The 13,211-nt window shown below is 56.7% G+C and overlaps 1 protein-coding gene across 1 annotated transcript in view; it reads left to right on the forward strand.

Moving 5' to 3' along the window:
* LOC118632089 (cadherin-23) overlaps window positions 1-13,211 on the forward strand; it is a 335,260-nt gene that overhangs the window by 288,188 nt on the left and 33,861 nt on the right. The window contains exons 20-23 of the mRNA XM_036264847.1: window positions 803-919; window positions 5,185-5,297; window positions 6,550-6,657; window positions 12,784-12,973. Of these exons, the coding sequence (XP_036120740.1) occupies window positions 803-919; window positions 5,185-5,297; window positions 6,550-6,657; window positions 12,784-12,973 (528 nt within the window). The remainder of the gene's footprint in view (window positions 1-802; window positions 920-5,184; window positions 5,298-6,549; window positions 6,658-12,783; window positions 12,974-13,211) is intronic.

Raw genomic sequence — 13,211 nt, forward strand, 5'->3', positions numbered from 1 at the left:
TCCATCATGGCACTTAATCCTCTTCAAAGTTGAATATGCTTGGATAAAGTGGTGTGTCAGTGCCCATGTATCTGTCCTGCTTAAAGCAGGACTAAGAGTCAAGTCAAGGCCCCACAGCTCCCTGGAAGGGGCCAGAATGACCTTCCTGTCGCACAGCACGCTGCCTGGCCTCTTATGCCCCCAGGGGCTGTTGATCCATCAGCACAGTAGTAACCACAGCCTGGCCAGGTCTGCGCCCTGCAGGCTTTCTCTGTGGGATCCTCACCAACAGCCCCACGAATGAGCTTCATGGCTAGACCCATCTTACAGAGGGAACATGAGGCCCAGACAAGTTAAAGCGCTTGCCAGAGGTCCCGCCGCATTCCAGCCTGGGTGTGGTGGCCCTGGAGACCCACACTCTGCACCTGCTCACCACTCCGCCAGAGCTGGCATTCGGGTGAGGAGGGCGCAGAAAGCCCTGGGCGGCTCGGTGGCAGGGCAAGCTGCTCTCGGGGCCTGGCCAGGGCAGCTGGAAAGGCCGATGCCCTGACCAGGCTCCACAGAGGAGGAAATGAAGGTGAGGGCCTCAACTGGACAGGAAACAGAAAATAAAAACCCTCATAAATTCCCCTTGTGAGCAAGATAAAACAAGACCAGAACTGGATATAAGAAAGGTAGAATAATTTAATATGGAGCTTCATTTCTTTCTGACTCAAAGTCCAGGTTGGTCAGTCTGAGTGTATTTAATAGGTGGCCAGGCAGGGAGGGGAGGGGAGAGGCGTGTTGAGCAGTATGCACCCTGCCCCACCCTTGTCTCTGGAAGGAGCCACGGTGCTGTTCCTGAATGCCACGGACCTGGACCGCTCCCGGGAGTACGGCCAGGAGTCCATCATCTACTCCCTGGAGGGCTCCTCCCAGTTTCGGATCGGCGCCCGCTCAGGTGAGCCCCACGGCCCGGTCTCCTGCACTCCGGGCCCACTCTCCTGCCCAGGCCGGGCCTGCCTCTGGGTCAGGCCTCCTCCCCTTCACCGGAAGCCCATGTTTTTAGCAAGCTGTCCTTGAGCACCTGGTTTCATCCCTGAACTACGAATTTGAGTGAGATGACCGATCTTACCAAAAATCACAGCATGAATTGATCCACGAGAGAATGTCTCTCAGTGATGAAGAGTGCTGCTCTGTTTCAAATGTGCTCCCTTCTGCCTGCCGTTCTTTAGGGACACCTGCGTCCAGCCTGAGTGTCCCCCTCCCTCAGTTGCCAACCTCATTCTTGAGTCGACTCCTCATCCTAACTGTGTGTGTGCCTCAGTTTCTCCACCTAAAAATGATGGTGATCATAGGAGGGCTGCTGTGTGGATTCAGCGAGTCATTATAGGAAACAAAGTAGGCCCTGCATAGTGAGTGCTAACAAACTTAGCTTATTATCGTTACTCTTTCGTTCTTTTCACCTAGGGGCCCACATCCCTGGCTCTGTGCTCAGCCCGTGTAACTCCGTCCTTCTTCATTTCTCTCCTCCTCGAAGCTGGGAGGGAAGGGGAGCAGGAAAAAGCAATAAGACCCCAGGCTTCTTATCCAGAAGCTGGGAAGGAATATGAGGCCTCTGGACATTCATTCATATATATATAGTTTTTAATATGTTTTTATTGATTTTTTTTTAGAGAGAGAGGAAGGGAGAGAGAGATAGAAACATCAATGTGAGAGAGAAACATCGATCAGCTGCCTCCTGCAGACCCCCCACTGGGGATCAAGCCCAAAACCTGGGCATGTGCTCTGACCGGGAATCGAACCTGGACCTCTCAGTCCATAGGGTGACCCTCAATCCACTGAGCCACACCAGCTGCTCATTCCTGTTTACTCAGGTGTCAGTGGATATCTGCCAGTGCTGTGGCGGGTGCTGGCGTACGAGGGGAATGAAACACGGCCCGCCCTCGCAGGGTTCTAAGTCAGCTTAGTGGGCCCACAGGGCGTTCCACTTCTAAGCACCTATGTCTGTATTAGGTAAGAGGACTGTAGATGCTAAACAAGCAAACCCCGAAATCTCAGTGGCTCACAACAGAAATTCTAACTCCACAGCAGTCCAGCTCCGTGTTCGGTGGACAGCCTTCCACGTGGTGATTCTGGGACCCAGGTCCCTGCCGTGTTGTGGCTCCAAGGTCACTGCAGAAGGGAAAAGAGACCATGGAGTCTTTGTAAGGAGATGTTTATGGGCCAAATCTGGAGGTGACATACATCACGTGTGCCCACATCCTATTGGCCAGAACCAGGCAGTTGCCCTCCCTAGATGCAAGGAAGGCTGGGAAACGAAGTCCTTGGCCTGGCAACCACTTTGCTGCAATCATTCTAGCCTGGTAAGGGAGAGGATTCTTTGGTGAACAGGTCATCCCTGCCAGAGATGTTCCGGGGCCAGCGGGGCACTGAGTCTTCCTGTCATCCGTGCCTTCCTGGTTGAAGTCTGCCTTCGATCTCTTTGGTCCCCTTTTCCTGGGAGCTTGGGGAGCAGATGGCTGGGGCTGACATGTACAAAAACTGAGCACATTCGAGACCATCCTGAGCCTCTCTCTCCACCTCCCTGCGGGGACTTGCTCCCTGCTCTCAGAAGCATCCGCCCTCAACAAGCCCACGTTTCCAGGGGGCTCAGAATCATATCGTGGTCAGCACTAACCAAGTGCTCAGCACTGCTGTGACTGCTCCGACTAGTATCATCCCACCTCCCTTTCTTCACCACTCTTGAGGCAGGTAGTGGCATTGTCCCCATTTTCCAGACGAGGAAACTGAGGCACAGGAGAGGTTAAGCAACTTGACTGAGGACCCGCAGAGCCTGAATTTCTGACTGCAGAGCCCAGACTTGAACTGCTCCCTTATAGAAAGCGTGCTGGAGCTGCAGGCTGCCACCCGGATCCCGCGGCCGGCGCCCCGACCGTGCGGCACCCCGCCCGCCTCCGCAGTCAGCGACCCCAGCTCCACCCCGGGCTTTTAGTAATGACAGGGACATTTTCTTGCTACCTTAACACGACTCCTTTAGCTCTGAAGGTGTAAACGTTTTCCTCATAGCTCTTCGGTCAAATTAGCCAAGCCCGCTCCACAAAGGCGGCCTTAATTGGATCTAATTTCCCAGACAGGAAGAGCCATCTATCATGCCGACAAGTTCGTGTTTAAAACTTTTTAGAGATTAATTTCTTCCTCGCCCTGCCAATTAATCGACACCACCCCACCAAGGATCATGCCTAGGCAGGCATACCTTTGCCAGTCCTTCATTCCACACCTTAGCACCTTCGCTGCCCCTCCCCACCCCAGCTCCCTTCTCAGCCCTGCGCAGGCCAGAGGACAGGCCAGCAGGGAAAGGGGGGAGTGGGATAGTGGAAGGGGTCCCAGCGACCCTCTGGCCCAGCTCCCTTGTTTCGTGATAGAATGAAACAAGCCCGGAGAAGTTAAGTAACTTGCCCCGAGTTGCACAGCTCGGGCATTGGGGATGAAAGATGGAGAGCACAGAGTCTGCACCCTGAGAAATCTCACAGTCTATTGGGAGAAAACGAGCATTTCCTGAGTATTGAAGCTTCACCTATAGTTATTTAATCCTCACCCCAGCTCTGGTTCAAAGGCATACTAATCTCCACTGCACAGATGGGGAAACAGAGGCTCAGAGAAATTAAGTGACTTTCCCAGGGCCAAGCATCTGGGAAGGGCCATAATCAGAATTCAGATCTGGGTCTCACTGTCCTCAAAACTGCTTTCCATGACAAGTGGCCTGGCTACCACCATGTGCTGGAGTGGCTGGCTCTGGTTGTCACCTGCAGTGATAGCCAACTAGGGGCACCTCTTCCCAACTCTGTGCTCAGTGTCATCAAGTTGGTGGTTTACCATGGGCCCTGGTAAGGTTGTTTACACCATCAAAATTGGCAGGTGCCCTTTTTTTTCTTTTGGGGAGCTGGTTATCAAATAATTACCAGCACACCATGACCAGGGTGGCCACCATATTTTTTAGACCAATATACAAAGAAAACGCAAAAACAGGCTGACAAAAGTTGTGGTCTGTTTTAAATGTTTATCTTTTTTTTTTTCTTTATTGATTTGAGAGAGAGAGGGGAAGGGAGAGGAAGAGAGAGAGAGAAACATCGATGAGAGAGAACATCAATTGGCTGCCTCCTGTATGCTCCCCACTGGGGACCAGGCCTGCAACCTGGGCATGTGTCCTGACCGGGAATCAAACTTGCAACCTCTTGGTGCATGAGTCAGTGCTCAACCACTGAGCCACATCAGCTGGGCTTCAATGTTTATCTTTAATAGAATAACTAGTATATGTGCTAAATAATGTCAAGGCAATATAATTGTTACCCACAGATAATTAAGGAAATCATTGTATAACTGTTCATTCCCAAGCACCAGAGGTTGAACTGTCCAGTGAGTCCCAGTCGGCACATGTGTGTTTCAGTCCGGTTGCAGTATTTCTGTGACCACGTGAATAAACAGTGCCAGGCGCTGGTCTGAGCTTCCCAGGGTAACTAGGTTAACCCCGCAGCCAGATGCGGTAGGTCCTATTGCTGTTCCCCTTTGACTACATGAGGAAACCGAGGCACACAGACTTTAAGTAACCAGTTCCAAGCAATAAAGCCAGTAAGATAATGTTAGATGTCTGAGCTTAGAGCCAAATGGCCCTTCTGCCCTGTTTTCCAGCCACCAACCCCATACTTGGCCTTGATTTCCCCACATTTGAAAATACCTCCTCGTCATGGCATTATATCACCCAGCTCTGGGTCCCGTTGTCGAGGCTGGCGCTCACCCCTCCCTCCGTGGGCATATCCCCCCAGCACATAGGCACCGGATCACTGGATCCTACAGGCTGGCTCTCCCCTCGCTCCGTGGGCACATCTCCCCAGCACATAGGCACCGGATCACTGGATCCTACAGGCTGGCTCTCCCCTCCCTCCGTGGGCACATCCCCCCAGCACATAGGCACCGGATCACTGGATCCTACAGGCTGGCTCTCCCCTCGCTCCGTGGGCACATCTCCCCAGCACATAGGCACCAGATCTTACAGGCTGGTGCCCACCCCTCCCTCCGTGGGCACATCCCCCCAGCACATAGGCACCGGATCACTGGATCCTACAGGCCTCTCTCACGCTCTCCCTCCCTCTGTTCTTCCCCTCGCTCCCTTCCTCCCCGCGCTCCCCCTGGCCCACCCACACCCTCTCTCACACCCCTCTCCTGCAGGTGAGCTCACTACCACCTCCCTGCTGGACCGAGAGACCAAGGCTGAGTACATCCTCATCGTTCGAGCGGTGGATGGGGGCGTGGGCCACAACCAGAAAACAGGCATCGCCACCGTGAGTGCCCACCCCTCCTGTGCCCCCAGCTGCTCACGTGCCCTCCAGCCTGCTGCTCCCTGGCTCATCTTCAGGCTGCACCTCCAGGCCTCCAGGCCCTTGGTCCGGGGCAGCGTGAGGCATTGTGGGAGTGGAGTGAGGGTGGCAGCAGCCACCAGCTCTGTCAGCGAAGGTCAGCCCTGCGGCCAGCCCAGCTACGGGAAGAACGGCGTTCCCACCTGGGACCTGGGGGCACTCAGAGGAGCAAATATTTTCTCCCCTCCCCCCAAAAGACCACCGGGTCGGGTAGGAGAAGGAGGGAGACCCACAGGCCCTCCCTGCGGGCTCCGGGGCAGCAGTGTGTCTGCCAGGAAGAGTGGCTCGGCAGGAAGCAGGGCCCTTGGGGGGTCCCTGGGGCCTGTCACTACCCCACCCCTAACCCTTGTGGTGCTGAGAACTGATGCCCGGGGCCCCCCCCCATGAGCAGTAGGACCCCTGCAGGCCCAGAGCCCCGTCCAAGGCCCGCCACCCTCCAAGGTGCCTCAGGGTAGGGAACTAGAGGAAGGATGGTTGAGGGTCCCGAGCTCGGCTGCAGGGAGAATGGGGAAGAGAGCGATAGCCCCCCTGTGCGAAAGGAAGCAGGAAGGCCGGCTGACACGTCGTTCTCGTCACCTGCCCCCCTGGATCTGTATTTGCTTTCTGTGGCTCTCCCTTGGGACCCCTCTCCTGACCTTTTCCCATTGCCCTCACCCAGCCCACTGCAGCTGCCCCAGCTACTGCCCCCACCCTAGCCCAGCCGGAGAGACTGGGGTTGGTGTTGCTTGGCCGGGGACTTGGCAGAAAAGTCCCTGGTGCCTTATTTGGTCACAGGAGGCCCCTGCTAATAGGATTCGGAGCTCGATAAATAATTCACCTGGTGACAGGTGAGCAGGGAAATTGCTTGGCTTATAGCTGAGACTGACTATCAGAGCCCCCCCCCCAACCTCCCCACCCTGTCAATCACCTTTCGTCAAGACCAGGGGTGGGTGGGACAAGTCCCAGGTCTCAGGAACAATTTCAGGGGTCATCTCATCGGTTCGCCTGCCTCCTAATGGGACAGCACCTAATCCCTCTGAAGGACCCTGGCCTCCTCCTGTCCTTGAAAGCCCAGGCCCTGAGCTGGTGGAACTAATGCCAAGATGCCCCTTAGGCATCTGAATGTGTCCCCTTCGTGGGCACTGTCCTTGTACGGCCCAGCTAAGTGCATCCCACAGTGCCGCCTGTGGCTTCACAGGTCAACATCACCCTCCTGGACATCAACGACAATCACCCCACCTGGAAGGATGCCCCCTACTACATCAACCTGGTGGAGATGACCCCTCCGGACTCTGATGTGACCACGGTAAGCGGCGGTGGAGCAGAGCTCCGGGCCTGCCCTTCCAAGGGGGTCTGCCATTCCCACATGAGCTCTGGGGCAAAATTCCAGAAGCTGTCTTGCATGGTGAGAGGTAGCCAGAGGTCAGGGGACAGCCCTTACCCAGTCCCCAGGGACTTTGGGCTTCAGCGCAGGCATCCCAGGGACAGTTCCGGGGGAGCTAGGGCTGGTTCAGCTTGCAGCCACACTTGCCCCGAGAGTCCAGGACTCTGGTGACACCCTCCGGAGAGCCCCCACCTCCCCTGGCCTGGCACAGGTCCCTCCCTCAATTGCACAAGCTTCAGCTCTGCCCTCAGCACCTTTCCTCACCACTTCGGTCACCAGAGCCACCTGGGTCATCCGGCCCAGGGCTGCCCACCGGGGCTTGAAGCTCTCCCAGGGGGTTGCTGGCATGGGCTGTTTCAGGCTGCACAGACCCTGTGCATGCTGGGTAAAGCGTTGACTCAGGGCGGGGAGGGAAAGACTTGGCCCGTCTCGGGGCATCCGGAATAGAGACCCGTGTCCTGGGAACGCTGAGGAAAGTCAGGAATGAGCACCCCACTTTTGTGAGGCCTTTTACTCCCCCCATACCTGTGCCCCATTTGGTCTCATTTGGGGAGGCTTGTCCCCAGTGTGCAGCCCCACAGCCACTCAGCCGGCCCTATGATGGACATGAACCTAACAACCCCATTTATTAAATGTCTGGAATGTGCGGGGTGCTGTGCTGGTTTTTTTGTGGAGTCTTGCTGTTTTGCATGGTGAGGGGTGACAGTTTCACAGGGTGGGCAGACTCACTGCTCCCGCTGTGCTCTGGAGGACGCTGAGACTCGGAGGGGTCTGCCCGAGGTCCCAGAGCCAGGACTCAGACCCAGGTCTGTCAGACTGGCTGCTGGCCCAGTGCTGGCTCCGGGTGCCCTGCAGGTGGTCGAGGTCCCGAGAACCTGGAGGACTCGGTAGGATGGGGGAAGGAATGCTAACTTTCGCATCCAGCTCTCCAGCCAGGCTGGCCCACCCTGCGCTCAAGCCTTCTTAGGCTGGAGATGCCCAACCTCTCTGCTCCCACTCTTCACAGCCAAGGCCTCGGTGACGGGTCCACCTGGGTCTCAGCGGCAGAGATGTCAACCTGGAAGGGAGGGAGGGAGGGAGGGAGGGAGGGAGGGAGGGAGGGAGGGAGGAAAAGGAAAGGAAAAGAAGGAAGGAGCATCACACCTGTCTTACCCTCTTTTCTGTGTGTTCAAAATCTGAATGGTTCTCCCCGGCCGGTGTGGCTCAGTGGTTGAGCACTGACCCGTGCACCAAGAGGTCGCAGGTTAGATTCCCTGTCAGGGCACATGCCCAGACTGTGGGCTAAATCCCCAGTGGGGGGCATGCAGGAGGCAGCCAATCGATGTTCTCTCTCATCACTGTTTCTATCTCATTTTCTTTCCTCTCGCTCTAAAAATCAATAAAGAAAAAAAATTTTTTTTAATCTGAATGGTTCTCAACTGGAGGGCAAATCCCCTCCCAGAGATTCCGGTAGGGTGGGGGAGAATCTTGAAAGAGTGGTTTTTCAAAAGCCCTGGTCAGAGAGGGGACTCCTTTTCGCCTGGGGCCAGGTTAGGAAACCAGCTCCCTGGGCCATTTCCAGGCCTCCCTTGGGCTCCAGATCCGATGGGCACTCTCTGCTGCCACCTCGTGGGCACTTGAGCTGTAGCCCTGGACAAGCTCAGCCAGGGACCGCAAGAGCTGGGGTTGGATGGCCCCCTCTGAACACCTGTCTGGTCAGCTCTTACTTTGGCTTTATATTTCTGGGAAGTTCCTCCCACAGGGAATTGAGGGGCAAGTGAGGGGGGTGTCCCTGGAAGAAAGTGGCCGCCTGAGCCAGGGGTACCACCATTGAAGAGTCCACCTGCTGGACACAGCTAGTAGGTCTTGGGCTTTTCCCAGATCCGGTCCCCAGTGCCTTCTCTGGCCTCCAGCCTTTCCTCTCATCCTCCTGAGCCACGAGCATGTAGAGACGGTGGGCCAGGGGCCTGCTGCCAGCACCTCCTCACTCTCAGGCTCCGTGCGCCTGGCAGGCTCCGGAGTCCAGGAAGCAATGGTGCTCTGCTCCGCCTTCAGGAAGTCTCATGACCCTTCCTGCTGAAATGCACCCCGGGTCCCCTCTCCCCCTCTCACAGGGGGGGTGGGGGTGGGGGGGGGGAGCCAGGGCCAGGGTCCCAGCCACACCTACCTTGGCCTCTGGGACGAGGGACATGTGAGCCCACCCTCAGGACAGAACAGACAGGCCCCTCCTCCCCAGCTCGGCAGCCCCAGGGGGACGCTCAAGCTTCTCGGGACTCACCGGGGTGCCTGCCACCTGAAAATGCAGGGACTCAGTTTCGAAAGAAGGAAGCAAAATCAGAAGTAAAATGTGTGTTAACAACTAGCAAATATATTATGGCAACTTTTACAATTATGGCATTTAGTATTTGTACAATGTTCATTACATTTCAGGGCAAATGATTGGTTAGATTTTCTAGAATTCTTGGCAATTTCCCAGAATTCTCTGCAAGTTCCAGGTATGTGTCATGATTGCCGGGAAACCGGAAGTCCAGGAGCCCATAATTAATCGAGTTTGTCGTAGCAAAATAATTTCAAAAGGAATAGTCATAAAAATTCTTTCAAATTTCATAGCTGTGAGCTATCTGTTTGCATATCTGTGGGTGTGTTTACTACCTCCAAGGGGCCCTGTAAGGACTCCCAGTTGCCCTGGGCGAGGTGGGGATGTTGCTGAGGTGTGAGGAGAGATGGCTGCATCGTGGTACAGCTAACCCAGAGGCGACATCGAGGGGAAGGTGATACTCGAAGGGAGGCTGACCCATCTCCTGACTCATCTCCCACCACCCTTCTTGCACTCACCACAGCCCTCGCCCCAATGCACACACTGGCCATCCGTGTCTGCGCCCTCTGGGCGCCCTCCCGCGCGGGGCCTCTGCACAAGCTCTCCCCAGAGTGCTCTTCCTCGGCTCCCCCAGCCCTGCTCTTTCTGTGGCCAGCTTTCTCCTCCAGTCTCCCAGATTAAAATGCCACCTCCACCGAGAAGCCTTCCCTAACTACCCTGTCTCATGTAGCTCTCCCCCTCTCCACACTGTTTCTTTCAGAGTTGGTCCCAAAACCTGTGCCTATTTGTTAGGTTCCTTGCTTATTAAGAAGCAGTATAGCTCAGTGACTCAATGGGCAGCCCCTGGTGCCAAAATGTCTCTACTCTAATCTTAGCCATGCCACTTACTGGCTGTGTGACCTTGGGTGAGTTACTTAACCTCTCTGTGCTCCAATCTTCTCATCTAGAAAACAGTAGAGACCTCACCTGAAAGAGTGTGGTTCATACTTAATGAGCCGAGTACACAAAGCACACTGGACGCGGGGAGTGGTCGACAAATGGCAGCTGTTGTCACCACCGCCGGCCTCCCTTGCTGGAATCACGTCTGTCTTGTTCATTGTTGAGCTCCTGTGCCCAGCACAGTGCCAGGCACATTGTACGTGTTTCCAACACCTGTGAATGAACGTTGTTGAAGGACTTACTCACCTTTCTTCCCCCAGGTTGGGTCGGGTCTTCCTTGTTGGAGGGAGAGTAGGAGGTATGAGCCGGGACGCTCCCAAGGACCCCCTAAAGGGGCCGCTGGCCCTGGCCCCGGAGCCTGAAGCAGGGGGCAGCCCCAGTGACTTTCAGAGCTTGTGTGCAGAGCAGTGTGTGCTGCATCCCGTGCACGGGGAGTCGGCCAGGCACACAATGTGGCCGTGTGCACGTGGCGCCCCTGCTCCCCGGCGCGGGAGCCTGCAGTGCCCGTCCTGCTCACTGGGCTCTGGCCGGCCCTCCGTCCTGCCCCTATGGTCCGCTTCAAGGACCCGGCTGATGGGCATTGATTTGGAGCCTTGCAAACCCTCCAGCAAAATAAAGGGCAGGGGCGAGGGAGAGAACCGGTCCTGTCAGGCCGGGAGGAGAATGACGAGCGTGAAATGGGAAATAAATGAGGGAAAGCAGGGAGCGTCCACAGAGTCGCCCAGCGGGGAACACGGGGTCCCAGCCTGCACGCTCTCCTGTGCCCCACCCTGCCCAGTGCCAGCAGTGGGCCAGGCCAGATATCAGTGCCCACCTCCACCTAGTGCCTCGGAAGCAGCTGCCTCAGGTGCCCGTGGGCACTTAGAGGTGGGGGAGGAGAGAGAAGAGAAGCACCCCCCTCCAAGCACCCCTATCAGTGCATTTAGCAACAGGCTGCTGGTCTGGAACAGGTTTAGCTGCCTGATACCTCCGTTTCCCCATCCAGAAAAATGGGGATAAGAACTCTGTCCCTTCTGTAGTTGGGGAGAAAGTGTAGACAGGCAGGGCTTGCTGGTTTCCTTTGTCCATCGGCAGGGAGCCTGCTTGGAGTGCCTACAGCCTGTCTCCTGTTGTCAGTACAGGAGTGGCTGGGTCCCCATTATCGAGCTGGGCAACCTGAGGCTGCCCCCCCATCCCTGGCCCTTTGGTGCAGCAAGGCTGGGCTGAGCAGTCTGGGATGGGAGTGGGGTTGCGTCCCCCTCTGAAGCAGAGAGGGCCTGGAGTGGCAGGCTTCCTCCGGGGCTCAGGGGCAGATGGGAGCCCTTGGCCAGAGTGGCCCATCTGTCTGTTCTGGTCTGGTGGCCCCAGAGACACCTCAGCTGGGGATTAAGCCAGAAAGGGGACAGATTCTGCTGCCAACGCACAAAAGGCCCCACATCGAGTAAGATAAAGGAGCTGACGAGGCGGGGCTGTCATCGCCAAGTGTCCTGGAGTGAAAAATGACACTGTCCTGATGCGGCCCCAGGGACGGCAGCCACCCCCTGCCCCCATTGATCTTGTCCACCTCTGTTGCTGTGGCAGCCCCTATAGCACAGGGCCAGGGCAGAGCCGAGGGGCGGGCACTGCTCTCCGGGACCCTGGAGGCCTGCTGGATGGTCCCGAGGCTGGTGCTGTGTGACCTTGAGTCTGGCTGTGCATCTCTGAGCTCTGCTTTCCAGCGCCCCCCCCCCCCCCGCCCCGGAGGCAAATGGCTACAGAAGTGCCCTGCAGAGCAGGGACGGACAGCATGGGGACTGGGAGAGGACAGTCTGTAATGGGGACGTGGCCTTGGGTTCCGACAGCACTGAGGTCATTTCCTTCATGGGGTGGGGATACTAGTGGGGAACCAGGGGGGGTGGAAAATTAAAGTGACCAGAGTATCTGGGACCCCTATCCCAAGACCCTTCCCCCCTGGGTAGCATTCATGCCCCACCTCCAGGGAAAGTTATCTCGCTCCCTCCTCCCGCCCCCCCGCCCCCATCGCCATGACTATTGCAACTTGCTGGGACCCACCCTCCAAACTGGGGGGCTTGTCGATGGCTCCCTTCCCGTGCCCTGTCATCCTTGGTGTCCCAGAGGCCTCGTTCTTTTCAAGTCGCCTCACAGTCAACAGCTCCAAAGGAATGAAAAGAGGATTTGATAAGGAGGAACCCAGTTCCCAAAACCCAGGGTTACAAATCCTTCCAAAAAGTCAGCCAAGTGTTTCCAGCCCTTCCCAGCCTCACCCTGAAGGATTCCATGGTCGTGGACCTATGGGGCCCCTGTCTCCCCAAAGCCCATGAACCTGTTATCCCACATGTCTGGAAAGGAAGGGTTCTGAGACATTCAGAGCTACTTCCTGGCTAGGAGGCTTTGGGAGCCTTGCTGGGCTTCATCTGTGAAATGGCCATAATTATAGGCCTCCACCTTGCAAGGCGGTTGACACGTATGTGGAGAGGGCCTGGCATTTATGAGGTGTTAGGAGCCTCTACAAGCTGGTGTGTACTGGGTGTTGCTTTTAAGATCAGAAGACCGAGGCTTACGTGGGGAAAGGGACTTGGCTAAGGCCAAGACTGGTAGGTAAAGCCGCCAAGGAGCCCAGGACTCCACAGCTGAGTCATCTTTTTACCCTTCCATCTCCCAACTCCCATGAACCTCCCTGCATGAGCCAGGAGGGCACCCCGCTGCCTGGGTCTGGAGGGGTGCCCAGGACTGGCATGTGAGCTCAGATGACTCGGGCAGGCAGCCTGGGTGCAGAAAAGCTCTCTTGGTTGGGGCTCAGAGGAGGGTCGGTTTCCTCCCTCCCTCCCGGGCAGGTGGTGGCCGTGGACCCGGACCTGGGGGAGAACGGCACCCTGGTGTACAGCATCCAGCCGCCTAACAAGTTCTACAGCCTTAACAGCAGCACGGGCAAGATCCGCACCACCCACGTCATGCTGGACCGGGAGAACCCCGACCCCCACGAGGCGGAGCTCATGCGCAAGATTGTGGTCTCCGTCACGGACTGTACGTGCCCTCATTGCCCCAGCGCCGGGGCTGGGGCCCCCACACACTTTCCTCTGGGGCCCCTGGACCTCCTTAGGAGGCTGTGCCTCAATGCCTTAGAGTGAAGTGACACCCACTTCCCGGTTGTGCCCCCCCCCAGCACCCTCAGGGTGGAGGACATTGGGGATGCAAGGCCCAGGCTGCTCCCTGGAGGGGCCACTGGGATGGAGGGTCACTGAGCTTGTCCTTCTCCCCACTC

This window comes from Molossus molossus, unplaced genomic scaffold (assembly GCF_014108415.1).
Source record: "Molossus molossus isolate mMolMol1 unplaced genomic scaffold, mMolMol1.p scaffold_m16_p_17, whole genome shotgun sequence".
NCBI classification, from domain to species: domain Eukaryota; kingdom Metazoa; phylum Chordata; class Mammalia; order Chiroptera; family Molossidae; genus Molossus; species Molossus molossus.